Raw genomic sequence first — 18,964 nt, 5'->3', positions numbered from 1 at the left:
AAAAGTATCTATTACAGGTAGAAACAATGTGATTACAATAAAATCCTGGGATTCAGCACATTATTAATATAATTTGATAGGTTAATATAATCAAATATTATAAAAACAGGACATTACAAAAGAAGCATAAGACTATATAATGAAAACTATAAAACACTGTTGAAAGAAATTTAAAAAGATCTAAATAAACAGAAAGACATCCCATGTTCATGGAACTCAGAAGATAATATTAAGACATTGATAAACTCTCAATCAACCGGTTTTCAACAAGAGTGGCAAGAAAATTCAATGGAAAAAGAATAGTTTTCCACAAATGGTACTGGAACAAGTGGTATCTACATGGAAAAGAATTAAGTTAAAACACTTCCTCACCACATATAAAAATTTACTCAAAATAGGTTATAGGCTTAAATGTAAGAACTAAAATTATAAAATTTTTAGGACACATAGAAGAAATTATTGATGACCTTGGATTAAGCAATGATTTACTAGATACTACATCAAAAGCACAAGCAACACAAGAAAAAATAGATGAATTAAGCAACACCAGAATTAAAAATTTTATATAAATGATAGCATTAAGAAAGTGAAATGACAACCTACAGAATGGGAAAAAATATTTGCAAATCCTGTGTATCTGATAAGGGACATGTATCCAGAATATATAAACACTTATAACTCAATAATAAAAAAAACCAAATACCCCAATTAAAAAATGGACACATCTGAATAGATATTATCTCCATAAGAGACATATAAATGGGTGAATAAGCACATGAAAAGATACTCAAGATCATAAGTCATCAGGAAAACACAAAACGAAAGTACAGTGAAATATCACCTCACATCAGTAGGATGGTTATAATAAAAAAAGATGGACAATAATAAGTATTGGTGAGGATGTAGGGAATTGGGACCCACATATATTGCTGATGGAAAACAGCTTGGCAGTTCCTTAAAATATTAAACATAGAGTTAGCCTAGGATCCCAAAATTCCATTACTAAAGAAATGAATGTCCACACAACACGTTTGTAAGTGTTTGCGGCAGTCATTTACAAAGGCGTAGAAGTCCATCAGCTGATGAATGCATATACCAAATGTGATATAGCCATAAAAGGAATATTATTTGGGAATAAAAAGGAATGAAGTACTGATACTTTCTACAACATAATGAAAACATGCAAAGTGAAAGAAGCCTGTCACAAAAGACTGTATATCATATGATTCCATTTAGATGAAATGTCCAGAATGAGCAAATCTATACAGACAGCAAGTAGGTTAGTGGTTGCTTAGGACTAGGGGTAGGGAAAGGAGGGAATGGGAAGTGACAACTAATGGGAATAGGATTTTTTTTTTTAGGGGTGAAGAAAGTGTTCTAAATTAGATTATGTCGACAATTGTACAAACTGGTGAATATACTAAAAACCACTGACAACTATACTTTATCTTTACAGTGTTCCAAGATTCAGTGTTTATGCACCACACCCAGTGCTCCCTGCAATACAAAACGTATACTTTTTTTTTTTTTAAGATTTTATTTATTTATATGACAGAGAGAGACACAGCAAGAAAGGGAACAGAAGGAGGGGGAGTGGGAGAGGGAGAAGCAGGCTTCCCGCCAAACAGGGAGCCCGATATGGGGCTCAATCCCAGGGATCATGACCCGAGCCGAAGGCAGAGGCTTAACCCACTGAGCCACCCAGGTGCCCCCAAAACGTATACTTTAAATAGGTAAACTGTGTGGTATATAAATTATATCCCAATGGAACTGTTAGGAAAAAAAATACTGGACATTAGAATCTTAACCCTTAAACCCAGACTTAATTAGCTATGGACAGCTCTAATAAGCCATTTTTTTCCTTTTTTTTTTTTTAAGATTTTATTTATTTATTTGACAGACAGAGATCACAAGTAGGCAGAGAGGCAGGCAGAGAGAGAGGGGGAAGCAGGCTCCCCGCTGAGCAGAGAGCCCGATGTGGGGCTCAGTCCCAAGAACCCGGGACCATGACCTGAGCTGAAGGCAGAGGTTTAACCCACTGAGTCACCCAGGCGCCCCTTCCTTTTTTAAAATTTTTTTTTCTTCAAGATTCTATTTATTTATTTGACAGAGAGAGACACAGCGAGAGAGAGAACACAAGCAGGGGGAGTGGGAGAGGGAAAAGCAGGCTTCCTGCCAAGCAGGGACCCAGAAGTAGGGATGCAGGGCTCGATCCCAGAACCCTGGGATCATGACCTGAGCCGAAGGCAGATGCTTAACAATGCAGCTACCCAGGCACCCCTCCCTTTATTCTTTACATTGCGCTCCCTGATTTTCTATAAATTTCTGGTAATGCAAAGTAGTTAAAAGACCAAAGACCTCGACGGACCTGAAAGGTCAACTGTCTTCTTGTTCCTATATTTATCTTGAGGGATGATGGTTTTCTACAAAGTGCTTTCTGAAAAAAAATAATACAAATATAGATGGTCTAGAGAAAGCAAGATGTTCATGATACTAAGTTGAGTTTTTGTGAAAGATCTGGAATGATCTTAACAGATGAGGATGGTTTAATATAGAATAAAGAAAAACAAGTGGTTGAATTCTACTTCAGATTTACAAACAAATCACTCACACACAAACATGGAGTGAAATAAGCTGCTAGAATATATTAACTTTATAAATGACAATTTGTTCCTATCCCAGCCAGGATCAATTTTAAGAGGCTTATCATTTTGTCTTGGTGACCTGACAGTGTGCAAGCAAATATATCTTCTATTTGTATCTCTAAATCTGGAATAACAATAACAACCAGACAGATTCTAAGGTCAGTAAAAATAAGTCTAACAAGGAAATGAAACCAGAGTTCAACTGGGTTATAGATTATGTCCTTTCTGACTGGCAGATTTCCACTTCACACAACGCGGGGGGGTGGGGGGTAGAAAACTGTTCAGATTTGAGGGAAAAACCATATACTTGATATAAGAAATACAAAAAATTACACTAATTTCTTTTATCATTCTCATTTCCATGGAATAGGTATTTCCAATGTGTTAGTTGAAAAATACACATGCATTCTTTGGAAGCAGCAGTCAGTCTGAATTCATCATCACCATCATCATAATGAATTAGATTTAAATGGCATCTTTGATGTATAAAACTCGTTTATACAGGATGTTATCTCAGACTTAATCCTTTTCCCTTCTACTGAATGGTTATTTCAGTAAAACCTGTAAACAGTACTTTTTCTGGAAAAACATCAACTGAAAGGTTTGAACATGTTTCACACAATATAAAATATGAGTCTCTAGGATCTGATAACTCTTTTTTTCTGGTTTACTAGAATGTGTCCAATCACTCATTCTAACAGTACTCTGGAGTCAGTCAAATGTCACGAACTGGAGTTGCCAAATCCACAGGTATGAAAATTGTCCAAAATACCAGCCACGAAGAAGAATTTAGGTACAAAAGAATATCTTGAAAGTCATAATATAGCAATGCTAGAAAAAGGTAACCATACTGAATGTATCTGAGACAAAATGCCACCATATATGACACACACACCCATGCCTGCTTGTTTCTTATATTTTACTATGTCTTAATTACCACTGAAGGGGAAGACACTGTAAATTAGTATTCTACAAACTGCAAACAAAAAAGACACAAACGTTTTTGGTGGTTGTGTTGAGATACTTAAGGAAAAGAATACAAAAAATATAATATATATACAATCTAGGAAGCAAAATTAAGAACTAAGTAAGGGACAGAGGTGATCATTGCCAAAAAAAGAGCAAAAGAGATGAAATGGCCCATTTTACTAAGTGCTGCCTATCGAAATTTGAAATTAATGCCAAAATAAGTAAACACAGGAAAATACATGAGTTTGTTTTTAGCATCCAAATTTGTGAACACTGAAATAAATAGGCACAGAACAATGTCATTTTACAAGTATCACCTTAAGTATCCTTTTAAGTCTAGCTCCACATTTAGGTTCCAATTATTCACTCTAACCTGTATTCTGAATTAGAAGAGTTTCTTTTTAAAATAAAATAGTATTTTTTTCTTGATTATAAAGTAAAATATGTGCACTCTGGAAAGTTTTTAAAATAGAGAAAGCCGAGAGAAAAAAATAAAAATCACCTGTAGTAATGCTAACCAGAAATAGTCAGTATTAACCTCTTGGTCCATTTCTTTCCAGGCTTTTGTCTCTGCACACAGCATTCCCTCCCAATCTCTTTATTTTGCTTTATTTTTTTATACACTTATCATTTGAAATTATATTCTACATTTATTTGCTTCCCTACAAGCACAGAAGCTCCTTGCGGGATCTTTATCTATCTTTTCTCTATTCCAAGTTCTGCTTCTAGAACAATGCCTGGCAACTATAATCATTCCATAAATGTTGGCTGAATAAAGTTTTTTAATTGAGAATATATTGTATATAATCTTATATCCTACTTTTTTCACTTAACTTTGTATATCACAATTTCCCTTGTCTTCACATCACGAAAGCATGATCATTTTTAGAATAGCTATATGTGGATATACCATAATTTTTTAACCATTCCCTACTATTGGATATTTCAGGTTATTTCCAATTACTTTTACAGCTTTAAATAATGTTGAGATATAAATAAATCTTTATCTGTACTTTTAAAAATAATTTATTAGAAATTAATTTACCTCTTGTGGGGGAGAGGTTTTCCTTCTACTGTCTGCAAACACTGACGCATTTTTTTTATTCACAGTCTTAAAGGATGCCAGCCGGTGACGGGCCTCTTTCATGGTTTGACTAAGCTGCCAGGAAAAGGGAAAAAAGAACAAACAAAAACAGGCTAAAGTTTTAATACCAAATTCACTAAGTGTTCCAACAGGAAAAAAAGGCCCCTATTATTAAAAAATGCCAGACCTAAGACAAGAGGATTACCTGCAAAGGAGACTTTGGTCCGCTGATAGTATTTTAACATGATTTTCATTATTCTAAAATACTACATTTCATAACTTGGTTTAAGTGCTGTTATTCAAATTGTTTTTTACCAACATACGCTTTGTGCTAATAAGAATGTACACAAAAATATCAGAACTTGAGAGTTTGAATTAATAAACTTGGAAATGATTAAGCAGATACATTCCTAACCTTCCATTCACCTTCTCAATAAGAAGTTATTTCTTCAATTAGTCCTTGCATGCCTAATCACTTTTATCACTCCTTACTAGAAGACTCCATTCCTAGTCCCTCTAAAATTCTGTTTTCCTATTTACAAGAATTCCTTCTTCACCCCTAACATTTGAAGACTGTAGCTATTTAGTTTTTTCTCAAATCCCCCTTCTTTCAGGAAGCCTTTCTATTAACTCAGAACACAAACTCAAACACCTCAACCCATTTGTTTCAAGTACTTGAAATAATAGCCGGTAATAAGTATTAATATAAAATATGCTGACTTTGTGTTCATTCCTTCTATCTACCTAGTAATTTCATTAAGCATCTGTTTTGATTTTTTTCAGAGAAGCAAATATTTTATTTTTCACAAATCTGCACAGAATGTTCCCTTAAAGAAAATACAGAAATAAACAAAATACATTTTTTAAGCTGAGCCCTACATCATGAGGAAAAAAAGTATATCCCTATACTACTCAGTAAAATTATGGCAAAACCAGGACCAGTTCTAACCCATCCAGTAAAAGTTTAATGATATCAATTCTCCCTTGAAGGCAAATCATGAGCATGATTTCCAGATATAAATAACAAACACCTTGATTTTTACTAATAGTGAGGTCGGGATAAAAACATTCTCACTACCAGCACAGTTTCCTTACAGTAAATCACCTCTGTTCTGCCCCTGCTTTCAAAGATCTACACCTCCAGGGTGCCTGGGTGGCACAGTGGGTTAAGCCTCTGCCTGCAGCTCAGGTCATGGTCTCAGGGTCCTGGGATGGAGTCCCACATCAGGCTCTCTGCTCAGCGGGGAGCCTGCATCCCCCCCACCCCTGCCAGCTGCTCTGCTTGCTTATGATCTCTCTCTGTCAAATAAATAAATAAAACCTTTAAAGGTCTATACCTCCAGCCAGAGAAATCAGCTTGAAACATTATTCTTTATTCTGCTAAGAGGAAGACTTCTAAATTTGGTTAGCAGAGTAGCTAAAGGAGTCAAGATAGAGATAATCATACTGCAAAAAGAGATCCATATGCAGCTGAGGTTATGAAAAATACAGAGCCACACATATGCCTGCTTTTACTCATTACCAAGTATGGTAAATGTTATTGCCCTGCACAATGTGACTGAGGATTCAAAATACCTACTGAAACAGATATGAAATAAGGATATATAATGTTCATCTCCCATCAACTCCAACCCTCTATTAGAGTCACAAATTGATTTTAGTCCCTTAAGCAGGATATTTCCACTGGTCCAGCAGTTGGAATATACATTATAGTCTTTCCATTTCTCTGTTATTACCATAACCCTTCATCAAGCCTCAACCTGAAGGCCCTTTCAAGGACCAGCTATGAGGACAGTAACAGGCTGAATAATGGACACCCAAAGACACCAGGTCCTAATCCCTGAAACCTGTAAATGTTACCCTATAAGGAAAAAGGGTCTTTGCAGGTATCATTAAGTTAAGGCTCTTGAGATAAGGAAATAATCTTGGGCTATCCACAGGGGCCCTAAGTGCCATGCCAACTGTCATTATGAGAAAGAGGTAGAAGATCTGGCCTACAGAAGAAAAAAAGGTGATATAAAGATAGAAGCAGGGATTGGTATGATGTAGCCACAAGAAAAGGAATGCAGCAGACACCAAAAACTGGAAGAGTCAAGGAAAAAATTTTATCCTAGAATCTGTGGCAGAGGCCCTGCTGACACCTTGATTCTGGCTCAGTGAAACTAATTTTGGACTTCTGGCCTCCAGAACTTCGAGAAAAGAAATTTGTCATTCCAACCCAATAAGTTTGAGGTAATCTGTTACAGCAGCCACAGGAAACTTTTACAAGCACCCAAGTGAATGTTAATAAGCATTAAACAAAAACATAGAAAAGAGGGAGATATTACAAATCAAATTATTATTAAGTGGGCATCCCAAGCTATAGGCTTGCCAGTAACATAGATCTTCCTCAAAAAGGCAGGCTGGGCCAGTGAAGATTCCTTATCTTATATAAATGAACTAGGAAGTATGAAAAGTTGAGACAGAAATGAACCTAAAGGTCCAAAGCTGGAGAAAAGAGGCTAAAGGAGCCTATGTATGCCAAAGTTTCAGAGCTGTGATGATAAGAATACGAGTTAGTAGAAAATTAAGCAAATAAGGGAGAAGCATATGTATAAAGACAGGGCAACCAACTCTGCCACTTTGCCTGGAACTGTCCAGGTTTAACACTGAAGGTCTCAAGTCCTCAGACAATGAGGAAAGGTGGGTCACCCTATGAGGATGACCGAATCGATCAAATTAATGATTAAATATTAGTGGGAAGATCAAAGATCCCATGCTGTGTGATCAATGGAACTACCTGAGATTTAAAAAAACTGTCTGGCCACATACTCCTTAAGGGAGTTTAGATTTGTGTGAGTTTCTGATTTGTCTTTGGTCTCGTGCATATTCCTAAAATAAAACAAATTTTTGTAGCCAAAGAGCCAAACTTAAACATTAGTTTTTCAATGATAGATTACAGAAAACTTATCAGGTGATTTCACATTCTTTAACTGTTTCTTAATCACAAAATGAACTATTATTTCCAGGTTGAAAAAGCTGGAAAACCTGCACTATAAAGAGAGAATAAAAGTGAAAAATAAGGTAAGAGATTTGGTGAGAAATAAAAAGCTGAGGTATACCATGCTAAAAAATAGTGATAAACTTAATTGTGCATAAATAAAAAGTTATTTCATGGTGAGAAAGAAACAATCATCAGTTGTTCTTCAATTCCCCACCAAAATGAAGCTACCAAGGGACAAAACAGAAACTCAATCCCTAGAAATAAATACCAGTCTTAACAAAAAGCACGGGGTTTGGCTAGCTCTATTTTATGGGAACACTTGGAATTTCTTCTGGTTTTATGATTATAGTTCCTATCTTTGGGTACCTAATCTTGTTTTTTTAAGACTTTATTTATTTATTTGAGAGAGTGAGAGAGAGAGCATGAGACGGGAGAAGGTCAGAGGGAGAAGAAGACTCCCCATGGAGCTGAGAGCCGGATGTGGGACTCGATCCCAGCACTCCGGGATCATGACCTGAGCTGAAGGCAGTCACTCAACCAACTGAGCCACCCAGGTACCCTAGGTACCTAATCTTAATCTGTCTTAGAACAAGTAGGTAATACCAAGTATTACAAAAGTGGAGGATGGGGCATGGGTGCAGAATAAGAGAGGTCCTACCAAAATCACATTTGGGGTATAGTGATATGTTCAGTTTTGATAGTCGTATTTGAAAAGAACACTGAAAAACTAAATAATATTCAGAAGAAATCAACCAAGATTATGATGACAGAAAACATTTGGAATTTAAGAATCAAAAAAGAAAAATGATAATTATAATCAAATACTTTAAGTTTCTTAGAGATGACCATGGTATTTTATTTTCTATTACTTAAGAATACAAAACTAGACCCAATGGGTAAAAATTATAGGGAGAAGAATTTGCCTCAATACATTGAAAAAATAGTTATAATTTCAAGACTTCTAAAAATGAAATAGTCTAAAAAGTAGTCAGTTGCTAAGCAGTGACAGTGTTCTAGCAGAAACTAGGCATTTATATATGAGACATTATAAAAAGAATTCCTTATAAAAAGAAAGGTTAGACTAGATAATGTCATTTCCAACATTTAATTAAAAATATACATAAATTCAAACATATTAGAAACTTCAAACATACAGAGAAGTAGACGGAAGCTATACTACAAAAAAGTTTTAACATTATCAGTTCCTGGCTAATGTTTTATCTATAATGCCCTGCTTCATCTCACCCTTATGTTTTTTTTTTTAAGACTTTATTTATTTGACAGATAGAGATCACAAGTAGGTAGAGAGGCAGGCAGAGAGAGAGAGAGAGAGAGAGGAGGAAGCAGGCTCCCTGCTGAGCAGAGAGCCCGATGTGGGGCTCGATCCCAGGACCCTGGGATCATGACCCGAGCCAAAGGCAGAGGCTTTAACACACTGAGCCAGCCAAGCACCCCACCCTTACGTTATTCTTGAAGTGTACCCCAGATATCAAGTCACGTCATCCTTAAGTATTTCAATATGTCAGATGAACAGGTAAAACCCTCCAACTCCAGGATTCTATGCTTCTATCACTCCAAGACACAAGAAAATTGAAAAGTCCACTGACACTCAGAAAGTGAATCACATTCACCATTTACTCAACCACTCTAGATAAACCAAGGGAGTTAGTGCTTGAACAATGTCTCACTGTCTAGTTCTTAGTGACACCTAGTGGATAAAAACTGCAACAGAAACAGTAAAATTAAAAAGCATCTATTGTCATGATGTTGTAGGGGCAAAAGTTTGTAGGCTTAAAGTAGTTTAGGTCACTGAACATTCTTCAGTAGTTCAACTTCTAAGAAAAAACAACAGGGTATAAAAACTTTTTCTAAGTTTTGAACATTTCAGGCTTTTCATAACCTGATTTCCTCCTACCTATCTAGCCTCATTTTCTGTTATTCTCCTCTGTAAATTATCAATTAGAATGATTCCATTACTTATTCCCAAATATACCAAGCTTATTACATATTCTAGACTTTTCATTGTTCCACCTATCTCAAAATTCTCTTGAATTTACCAATTCAATTCACCTTATCAATTCAAAATACACATATAGCTCAATTCCACCTCTACCAGGAATTCTCCAACAAATATCTCTTTGAATTTTAAAATTTTGAATTCCCATAGCACAATTTTTCATTAAATACAGCAAATGTCTATATTATTATCTAATAGATTGGGGTCTGTTAGCTTTATATCTCTGCTTGGAAATACAACCCATGAAGAGTCCTATTTCACATTTCATTGGTATCTCTACAATGTTTAACAAACACAGTATATTCGAGTATCTGTGAACTGATGTGTGCTACTTATGTATTATACAGATGAAGTAAAATCTCACTAAGTGAGTATAGCTACGAGCACCATGAAGGCAACAATTGTATCTTCATCAATGTTCTAGCCTTATACTTCACGCAGTGCCTGGCTCAATAAATATTTGCTCAACAAATTGTTCATAATCTTAAAATGGGAAACAAATGATTTATAAAATGATTACTACAAATCAAGCAATGTCATAGTTTGGGGCAAAGAGAAAAAAATTTTTTTTAAGTATTTCAATATAACATGTGCTTTTTAATAAGCTTTTCCCTATTGACACTAACAACACCATCAGATTTGCTTCATACTTACGACTGAGCACACAAGCAGTTACAAATCCTTTATTTTCACATTATCATAATTTTCTTTTTTCTTTAAAGATTTATCTATTTTAAAGAGAAAGAGAGCAAGCCTGAGTGGGGGAAGGGTTAGAGGGAGAGAATTTTCAAGCAGACTCTCCCCTGGGCCCAGAGTCCCACACAAAGCTTGATTCCACAAACAATGAGATCATGACCTGAGCCGAAACCAACAGATGAGCACTCAAACAACTGAGACACCCAAGCACCCCAAATAATCATCATCCACATTTTTGCTCTCCTCTCACTATCCCTAGAGATACGTTTTATTTTTTTTTTTAAGATTTTATTTATTTATTTGACAGCAAGAGACACAGCAAGAGAGAGAACAGAAGCAGGGGGAGTAGGAGAGGGAGAAGCAGGGGGAGTAGGGGAGGGAGAAGCAGGCTTCCTGCTCAGGGCTCTATCCCAGGACCCTGGGATCATGACCTGAGCCAAATGCAGATGCTTAATGACTGCGCCACCCAGGCGCCCCTCTAGAGATACATTTCAAATAAGATAAGTATAGTTCCCACAGCAGAGTTGAAGACTATGGTATTAAATGGACTAAAAGCTCATGAACACAAGGAGAGTCGAGGGCCTGGTGTCAAGTGATTTGAGTGGATGAACCTACTTATGGTAGTTAATTTTTAAATAACAGATATGTAAGGGGTGCCCGAGTGGCTCAGTCAGTTAAGTGTCTAACTCCTAGTTTCGGCTCAAGCTCCACATCAGGCTCTGTGCTCAGCACAGTCTGGTTGAGATTCTCTTTCTCCCTCTTCCTCTGCCTTCCGTCCACACTCTTTCTCTCTAAAATAAACAAATCTTTAACAAATAAATAAATAACAGATATGTAAAATCAATTACTAGATATGTTACATTTTAAAATTCTAATTATGTTCAGAGTTTACTATATTATTATTTGATCTATAGATCTACTTATTATGATAATCAGATTAAAGGACAGAAAAGAGTAAAAAGAGACAAAAATAATGAATGAAATTCCCCCATATACGTACCGTACCTATTTGCGACAGAGGTTAGGAATCAATTCTGTCCATATACTACAAACAGAATAATTTACCCATAATACAATTCTAGTATAATTGGTGGGGGCAGGGGGAATCTCTGTTCTTTGACCTAAAGCTTTATCATAAGGTTGGACCCATACTTTGGCACCTTCCTTTAGATGATTCTAAACTGTCTTACCAAAAATAAAGAAATATAAAATATGTATAAAAAATAAACATTATTTCATTATTCACCACTTTACAATGGTAAGAAAAAAAAGGTAATTAAAAGTGAAGTTGAATTTGATACCTCCTAATCTCTACTTCATATCCTAGATAGATCCTGTATCTAAGAAAAATCATAGACATAAAATGAATATGTACTTACAGCCTGGGCTTGTTGTTGGAATAATTCATTCTGATTCTCTCTATCATCCATTCCATCCCCAAGCATCTGGGAAGGAGGTAACCCAGCACTTCCAATAGCAACATTCAAGTTGTCTGGGAAAACACTTGTTCTTTTAGGAGTTAAACGTGCTGGATCTGAAGACTGCATGGCTATAGAGCCTTCTTTTTCTGCCTACACAAAGGAAGAAAGTGAGATTCTTCTAGTGAGGTTCCACTCAAGCCATTACAATTAAATAATGTCTATAAGATTTTAAATTAGGGTGGGCATAGAAAGGAAATAACTGACAAAATAATTCAGGCAAAGAAATTAATATTTATCAGGCACCTACTACATGCTAACAATTTACTTATCTAATTCTCATAACAACACTGTGAGACAAATACCATAACATGAAGAAACTACAGTCCACAGAGGATAAGTATAAGTGTAAGTATAAGCCCAAGGTCACATAGCCAGCAAGCAGCAAAGCCAAAATTCAAACCCAAATCCAAAATTCCGACATTGATTTTATCTATTGGTAAAAGCAAAAAAAATTGTGAGTCAGAACACAAGAATAAAATACAGTTTCTCTACATACAAATCTACTGTCCTCCCTAGCAATTATACAAAATATGGGATCCAAAGAAAGTGATTCTCTTACTGTCTAACAGCTTATCTTGTAACACACACTTTCCATTCAATCTTTACTCAGGTTCACTTTTGAACTTACTGCTTCATAAGATCTCTGAAACTGCTGCTTTTTTCTCAGCCTGATTTGCTGATTTACTCGGCGTTTGACTTGTCTCTGAAAATGCTTCAGAGCTTCTTGTTTTTTTCTTAGCTTTTCCTTTAGTTCTTCTTCAATCATATATGCTGAAGTCTTGAAAGATGAAAGATAGAAAATACACTTAAGTGTCAGCAGTTTTTGCCCACTAAAGCTCTGTTGTAAGCACAAATCACAGGAGTTCAGAGCTGATAATCTAGACATAGCTGGTTGAGTACCAAGAACTCAAACCAAATCACAAACTAAAAACTGGAATTTGTAAGCACTCAAATCAAATCTTAATTTTTCATTGAGCTGACAACTAAAGTTGTCTTCATTAATTCTTATTGAACCAGTTCAAACCTATCTTATGTCACACATTTTCTAAAACTGCTCACTGCTCACTAAATATGTCCTATTGCTCACCACTCACTAAATATATCTTATTATAAAATGCCTTCATACTCAGATTTATGCTCCATTTTTAACCTAGCATGCTCTTCCTGTCATCTCTATCTAGTAAAGTAAAGTAAAGGTCTACTCATTCTTTAAGATCACCTAATACCCACCCACCTAGGACCTTCCACAATCCCTCCTCCTCCTGAGCTCTCCTGTGCTATAGAACCTCTCATTGACATTAATTGAGAGCAACATTTCTCAAATCCCCCATTAGATTAGGTACACTTTGAGGACAGGAAATGTATTTAATTCTCCCTTGTTTCCCCTACAGCATATAATACAGAGCCTTGAATATAAAGGCACTCAATATTTATGTAATGTGCAATTCCAAAACATAGTCTAAACAATCTATAATATTTCATCCCATTTGAGTCCCTGATCAGTATTCACTTCCTTGAGTGCTCTGAATAACCATAACCATCATAATTAAAAGCAATTAATCTGCTACAAGACAAGCGCTTTAACTAAGAAGGTATTCTTATCTCTTATATTAAAGATGAGGAAACTGGGGCTCAGAAAGATTAATCTTTAGTAGTAGCCCAAGATACTACCTATTGCTGTCAAGTAGCAGAGCTAGAAGTATAGCCCTATACTGCACTGTTTTTCTCTTGACTGTTTCTCTTTCAAAAGGAATCTTCAAATTAAGTAAAATCATACTTCTCTTGAGCCCTTCTTCTAACACAGTGATTCCAAATTTTAGTTCAGAAGGTGCCCAAATATTTCATAGGCGGTCATTAACTCTCAAAATCAAATGAATCTAAGTTCCAATTAAAATTAAATGTTCCAAGAAATCTACCCCATATTCTATACAACTATATACCCATACCATAGAAGTACAGTGTACAAGTATCAAAGAACAATTAGGTAAAACAATTCCAAAGGAGAGCTATAGGTAGTAAAGCCTGAACAACTGAGCGAAATTAACTCAAGTCCCAGAAGTCATCCTTCCTCTTTAACTTCCATTATCTGTCTGCTTCCTCTTTTAACCCCATACTGAGATTATCAAACATCTTATTGAAGTATATGACTGACTCCAAACTGTGAATCTCAACTGTAAACCAAAGATTAAAGTGTACCATATTTTAGAAACATATTTTTCTTAGGAAACACCATTATGTAAGTCCACCAAACCCAAGAACATTGTCCCATGTTCTGGAATGTTAGGAGACACCCAGAGACAAATCAATTTGAGAAATACAGGGTTAAGCAAAAATGAATACTGTTTCAATTGTACTAACTAACTCCTCATAGACTTTTTGAACCCTAAGGCTTATCCAAGGGAGCAATATATACAATGAAGTGTTTCTCTCAACAACCAAAGAACATTTTCTGGATAATTCACATACGATGGAACTGATATTTAGATTATACAGTAGTCTCCAAAGATGATCCCTTCTCCCCACAGTGAATCAAGCCTCCCAGTATTTATGCTCTTGTGTAGTGATCTCCCATACTGAACGTTGTCTAGCTCTATATATCCAACAGAATGAGGAGGAAGCACTGGCTCCATGACTTCTCCAGCAAGGTCATAAAGCAACTTCCACCTACAGCTCTTGTAGTGATCACCCTAGCAGAAACCAGCCACCATGTAAGAATTCTACCTTAAGACTACCAGGATGAGAAGAAGCCCAAACTAGCCAAGTAGAGAGGCCACGTGGAAAGAGAAAGCGTCCAGCAAGCCCTAGCCATTCTAGTCATCCTCAACCAAGTGCCAGATATGTGAGTGAGAAAGCCATCGTGGACTTTACAGCCCAGTAGATGCCAGATGAAGAACCAAGAAATCCAACAACAGCCAGAACCAAGTAAACTTGTCCCAGACATCTCCAGCTATTTTAGCTGTCCCAAATGAAGCTTCAGACACCATGTTGCAAACAAGCCATTCCCACTGTGCCCTGGCTGAAATCCTGACACACGGTATCTTTTGGTTTATGCCACTAAGATCCAGGTTTGTTACATAATAGATAACCAGATAAATTATAAAATAATGCAATAGCCATAAGTGCTGATAAAACAGCAATGTATTTTGATGCTAATTTAATTAATGGAAGGGGAGGGAGGTCTGAAGCTATGGAATTTTTAGGAATCTTGACAGCTCCTTGAAACTTTGGGGACAAAAATGACGAGGGTTTTCCCTTTAGCATAAGCATGATATTAGGTCTACCTTGAGAGCTTGTTTGGAGGTTCTAGCAGGGGAGCGCAGCTACTCGTATACCCTTGACCGAAGAACGGTCCTCTCCTCTATCGGGGAAGGTCGTCCTCTTCGACCGAGCGCGCAGCTTCGGGAGGGACGCACATGGAGCGGTGAGGGAGGAAGGGGACACCCGCCTAGCCAGCCAGATCAGCCGAATCAACCCTGGCGATCAATGGGGTGACAGATGTCGCAGCCAGATCGCCCTCACATCCGATATTAGGTCTACCATGCTTTAGAAGTAAGTATCCGGCATTTATTCTGAACTGACAAGAGCTGTATCTGTTAATAAGAGTGGATTCCCCAGGGGCGCCTGGGTGGCTCACTGTGTTGAGCCGCTGCCTTCGGCTCAGGTCATTATCTCAGGGTCCTGGGATCGAGTTCCGCATCGGGCTCTCTGCTCAGCAGGGAGCCTGCTTCCCTTCCTCTCTCTGCCTGCCTCTCTGCCTACTTGTGATCTCTCTCTGTCAAATAAATAAATAAAATCTTTAAAAAAAAAAAAAAAAAAAAGAGTGGATTCCCCAGATAATGTATGCTAAACCGGTGAAGAGTTCTATGAGATGCTTGATCAAACAGCCTTTGGCTGGTACTGATCAGAACTTTTTTTTTTTAAGATTCTATTTAATTAATTAATTACTTCTGAAAGAGAAAGAAAGAGAGAGAGCACAAGCAGGCAGAGTCAGAGAGAGAAGCAGGCTCCCTGCTGGGCAAGGAGCCCGATGCATAACTCGATCCTAGGACTCTGAGATCATGACCTGAGCTGAAGGCAGCAACTTAACCGACTGAGCCATCCAGGCTTCCCCGATCAGAATTTTTTAAGTGAGGGAAAGGAGATACGTTTATACTTTTCCAAGACCTGCATTTTGATTTAATGTTTGGGAACATGAGATTCAATTCTCCTTAACATAGTAAAAGAAATTTGGGTGGTTTTTAGGCATTTTGATGCTATATTACAAAGATGTCATAATTTGAGCAATGAAAAAGAGGTGTCACTAATTTAAATACCAAAATATCTTTGTATCAAATCTTACTGTTTCTTCTGGGATACATGTTAAGACATTTATCCCTCTTCATTCCTACTTCAACCATCCTTTTTCGAGACTTTCCCTCTTTATTCCTTACCACTAAACAAGTCTTGATGCCATACTTCCTAGCTAAATTGTAACAATTACATCCTAATTTTGTCCCCCAGGAGCCAATCTATCCCTCACCTCAAAAAAATTTTGAAGCAATTAACCTAATCAAACACTCTTTTATTAAGAAATTCATCTCTAAATATTAAAACATGAATGAAGTCAATCCCTTATCCAAAATTTCATGCGGTTCCTTACAGCTCCTATTTTCTACAATTCTATTGAACCACCATCCCCCCTACTAAGCTTCCCACTCCAATCAATCTAATCTACCCTTAGAATCCTGATACACCTTGCTCACTTCCCACTCTCCCCATTCTTGAGAGAATCATCCTCCTTCTGTAGCTAAACTCATTAAACTTGCCTGAATCACATCAACCCAAAGTCCTACCTTTCTTCTTTAAGTATCAAAGTCAGAGCACTTAATCATATACTACTTAGATACTTAAAATCCTTTCTAGAATTAGGCAGAAGAGGAATAAATGAATTGTGTACATACATACAAAAAATAAAATTAATGAATATATGACATTGCTTTGCTATTTAACATTTATTTTAAACAAGTCTCATTTCTTCTCTGAGATCAAGGACAACTCATATTTTTCATCATATGTTCAGCATTTTGTTGATACAGTCAGAAGAACCTTCACACAATTTATGCATTCCACTAATTAGGCATCAAGATAAAGTTGGGGGAATGATAATAAATGACATTTTTCCTGTGCTCTGGAAGTTCACACTCCATCAGGGAAAGCAGATATGTAAATGACTTACTATAAATATAATGTGGGAAATGCCACAATAAAATTTCAAAAAGTAGCTAAGGGGCACAGTATTGTGAAAGACTATCAAAAATACTCTTACAAAACTGTCCTCCTGTGTCAATTAGCACATATGAGTTATTATGTAAACAGGCACACAAGTAAACTTTGCAAAAGTTTCTTTTCATCTGAAATGCTGTTCCCTACGATCTGTACTTATAGCATTTCCATTTTTTAAGGACTAACATGGACTATATTTCCACATCCATTCATTGCATAAATTGTGTGAAGGTTCTTCTGACTGTATCAACAATGAGTATTTCCTTAAGACTTACTATAGGATAGGAAAGGAAGGAACCAAGAAATAAAAGTTCCCTGTCCTCATGAAATTTATACTTAAACTTTCTCAGAATCCCAGTCAGAATTAATATATTCTTTCCTTATTCTCTGTGTCTTTGAATCTTCCTGAATCTCTACTACACATTACTGACTTCAAGCAATCAACGTATTCTTAAGTGTGGCAACGGTCATCCCTACTACGTTGCAGGGTGTCTGCAAGATACAGACAGTACCCATGTCTTGTGTACAGCAAGCAATCAAGAGCTTGTGAAATTTTTTAAAAAAGGGGGGAGGGGGTTGTGAAATAAACAATTTTGGCAAATAGGTGTTTGTTCTACAATCCTAATTCAAGAACATACCTATTTCCAGTAGGAGAGAAAGGACATCCCCAGATAGGACTCTTCATCCTTACCTAAGCATCAAGGGTTAGAGAAGGCTAACATGGGGGGAAAAAAAGAAAGAAGAAAAATGGGGGAGGAACCCCACTACGTTTGCATCAAACTGACACTCACATATGCTGGGACTTCCGAGCTATCTGGCAAGGCAGGTTCCACCCATGCCCCAACTGGCATTATAGCCTGGTTCCTCTCAGCCAGCACGGCCAACACGTCCTTGCTCTTCAGGGGGTTTAAGGCCAGAGGCACCCTGGCGGTATTTCGAGGCTTCTTGAGGGGGGCCATACTTCCTGGCATCTGTGACTCCTGGGTAGGAGAAAGGAGAAGCTTAAAATCTTCAAACGACTGCGCTAAAAGCTCAACCTCCTAAGCCATGAGCACAGGCTCCAGAAAGGGAGAGAAGCCTGACGGGCAGTCGAAGAACGAGAATTCTGGAGAAGGAAGGAAGGAAGGAAAGAAGCGGAGAGAAGTGGGAAGAAACAGTAAGGAAAAGTATAAAGACTGCCTTCTGGAAAGAACGGGGATGAGGCGGGAGAGAAGGGATCTACTGAGAGAACGAAGACGGTGCCCCCCGGAGACACCGCCAGGAAAGGGAGGAACCACCGCGGCCGCCAGAAGGAAAGGGGCTGGTAGGGCTGGGTGGGAACCTGAGCCAGAGGCAGAGTCCAAATAACCGGTATCCGGTTACGGGGGGAACCGCTGAACGCCGAGAAGTCCCGGGCCAGAGAAAGCCTGTTCCTGAGGCCTCAGGGGTCCCACTCCTGCTAAAATAGTAGCACCGACCCAGTGCGGGCGGGCCGCTCGCCACAGAATCAAGCTATTCCGGACACTAAGGCAACCGCATCCAGTAAACCGCCACTTTCTGGAGGGACGCCCCGCTCCGCCCTTCGGGGGCCTTGTAGCCGCCCCTTCCGGTCTTGCGTCTCCTCCCCCAGGAGGGGAAAGCGTGAGGGGCGGGACTTCGGGCTCTGCCAGAACGTCACTTCCGCTTCGTGTCTGACGGACGGGGCGGAGTATGTGAAGGCTGGAGGGGCTGGGCGAGAACGGGTGGGTTCGCGGGGATACCTGGTTGCCGGCGGCCGAGGTGTTGGTGCTATTGTACTTCTAGCACGGAGACCAGCCCAAATCTTTCAGGAAGGGGTTATATTGAACT

The 18,964-nt window shown here is 37.8% G+C and overlaps 1 protein-coding gene across 7 annotated transcripts in view; it reads right to left on the bottom strand.

Moving 5' to 3' along the window:
* CCDC15 (coiled-coil domain containing 15) overlaps positions 1 to 18,730 on the bottom strand; it is a 79,241-nt gene extending 60,511 nt beyond the window's left edge. For 2 of the 7 annotated variants that reach the window (XM_059183841.1, XM_059183861.1), the window contains exons 1-5: positions 18,459 to 18,719; positions 17,929 to 18,117; positions 12,504 to 12,653; positions 11,774 to 11,965; positions 4,660 to 4,773 (exon numbers count right to left, since the gene is read on the bottom strand). In XM_059183841.1, coding sequence (XP_059039824.1) covers positions 4,660 to 4,773; positions 11,774 to 11,965; positions 12,504 to 12,653; positions 17,929 to 18,108 — 636 coding nt within the window. In that variant the 5' untranslated portion in view covers positions 18,109 to 18,117; positions 18,459 to 18,719. The other 5 variants (XR_009356493.1, XM_059183852.1, XM_059183884.1 and 2 more) reach the window with 5 other exon arrangements.
* Positions 18,731 to 18,964: the final 234 nt, after the last annotated feature.

This window comes from Mustela lutreola, chromosome 1 (genome assembly GCF_030435805.1).
Source record: "Mustela lutreola isolate mMusLut2 chromosome 1, mMusLut2.pri, whole genome shotgun sequence".
NCBI classification, from domain to species: domain Eukaryota; kingdom Metazoa; phylum Chordata; class Mammalia; order Carnivora; family Mustelidae; genus Mustela; species Mustela lutreola.
Note: the sequence above shows the minus strand (reverse complement) of the source record. Positions and strands in the feature narration are given on the sequence as shown.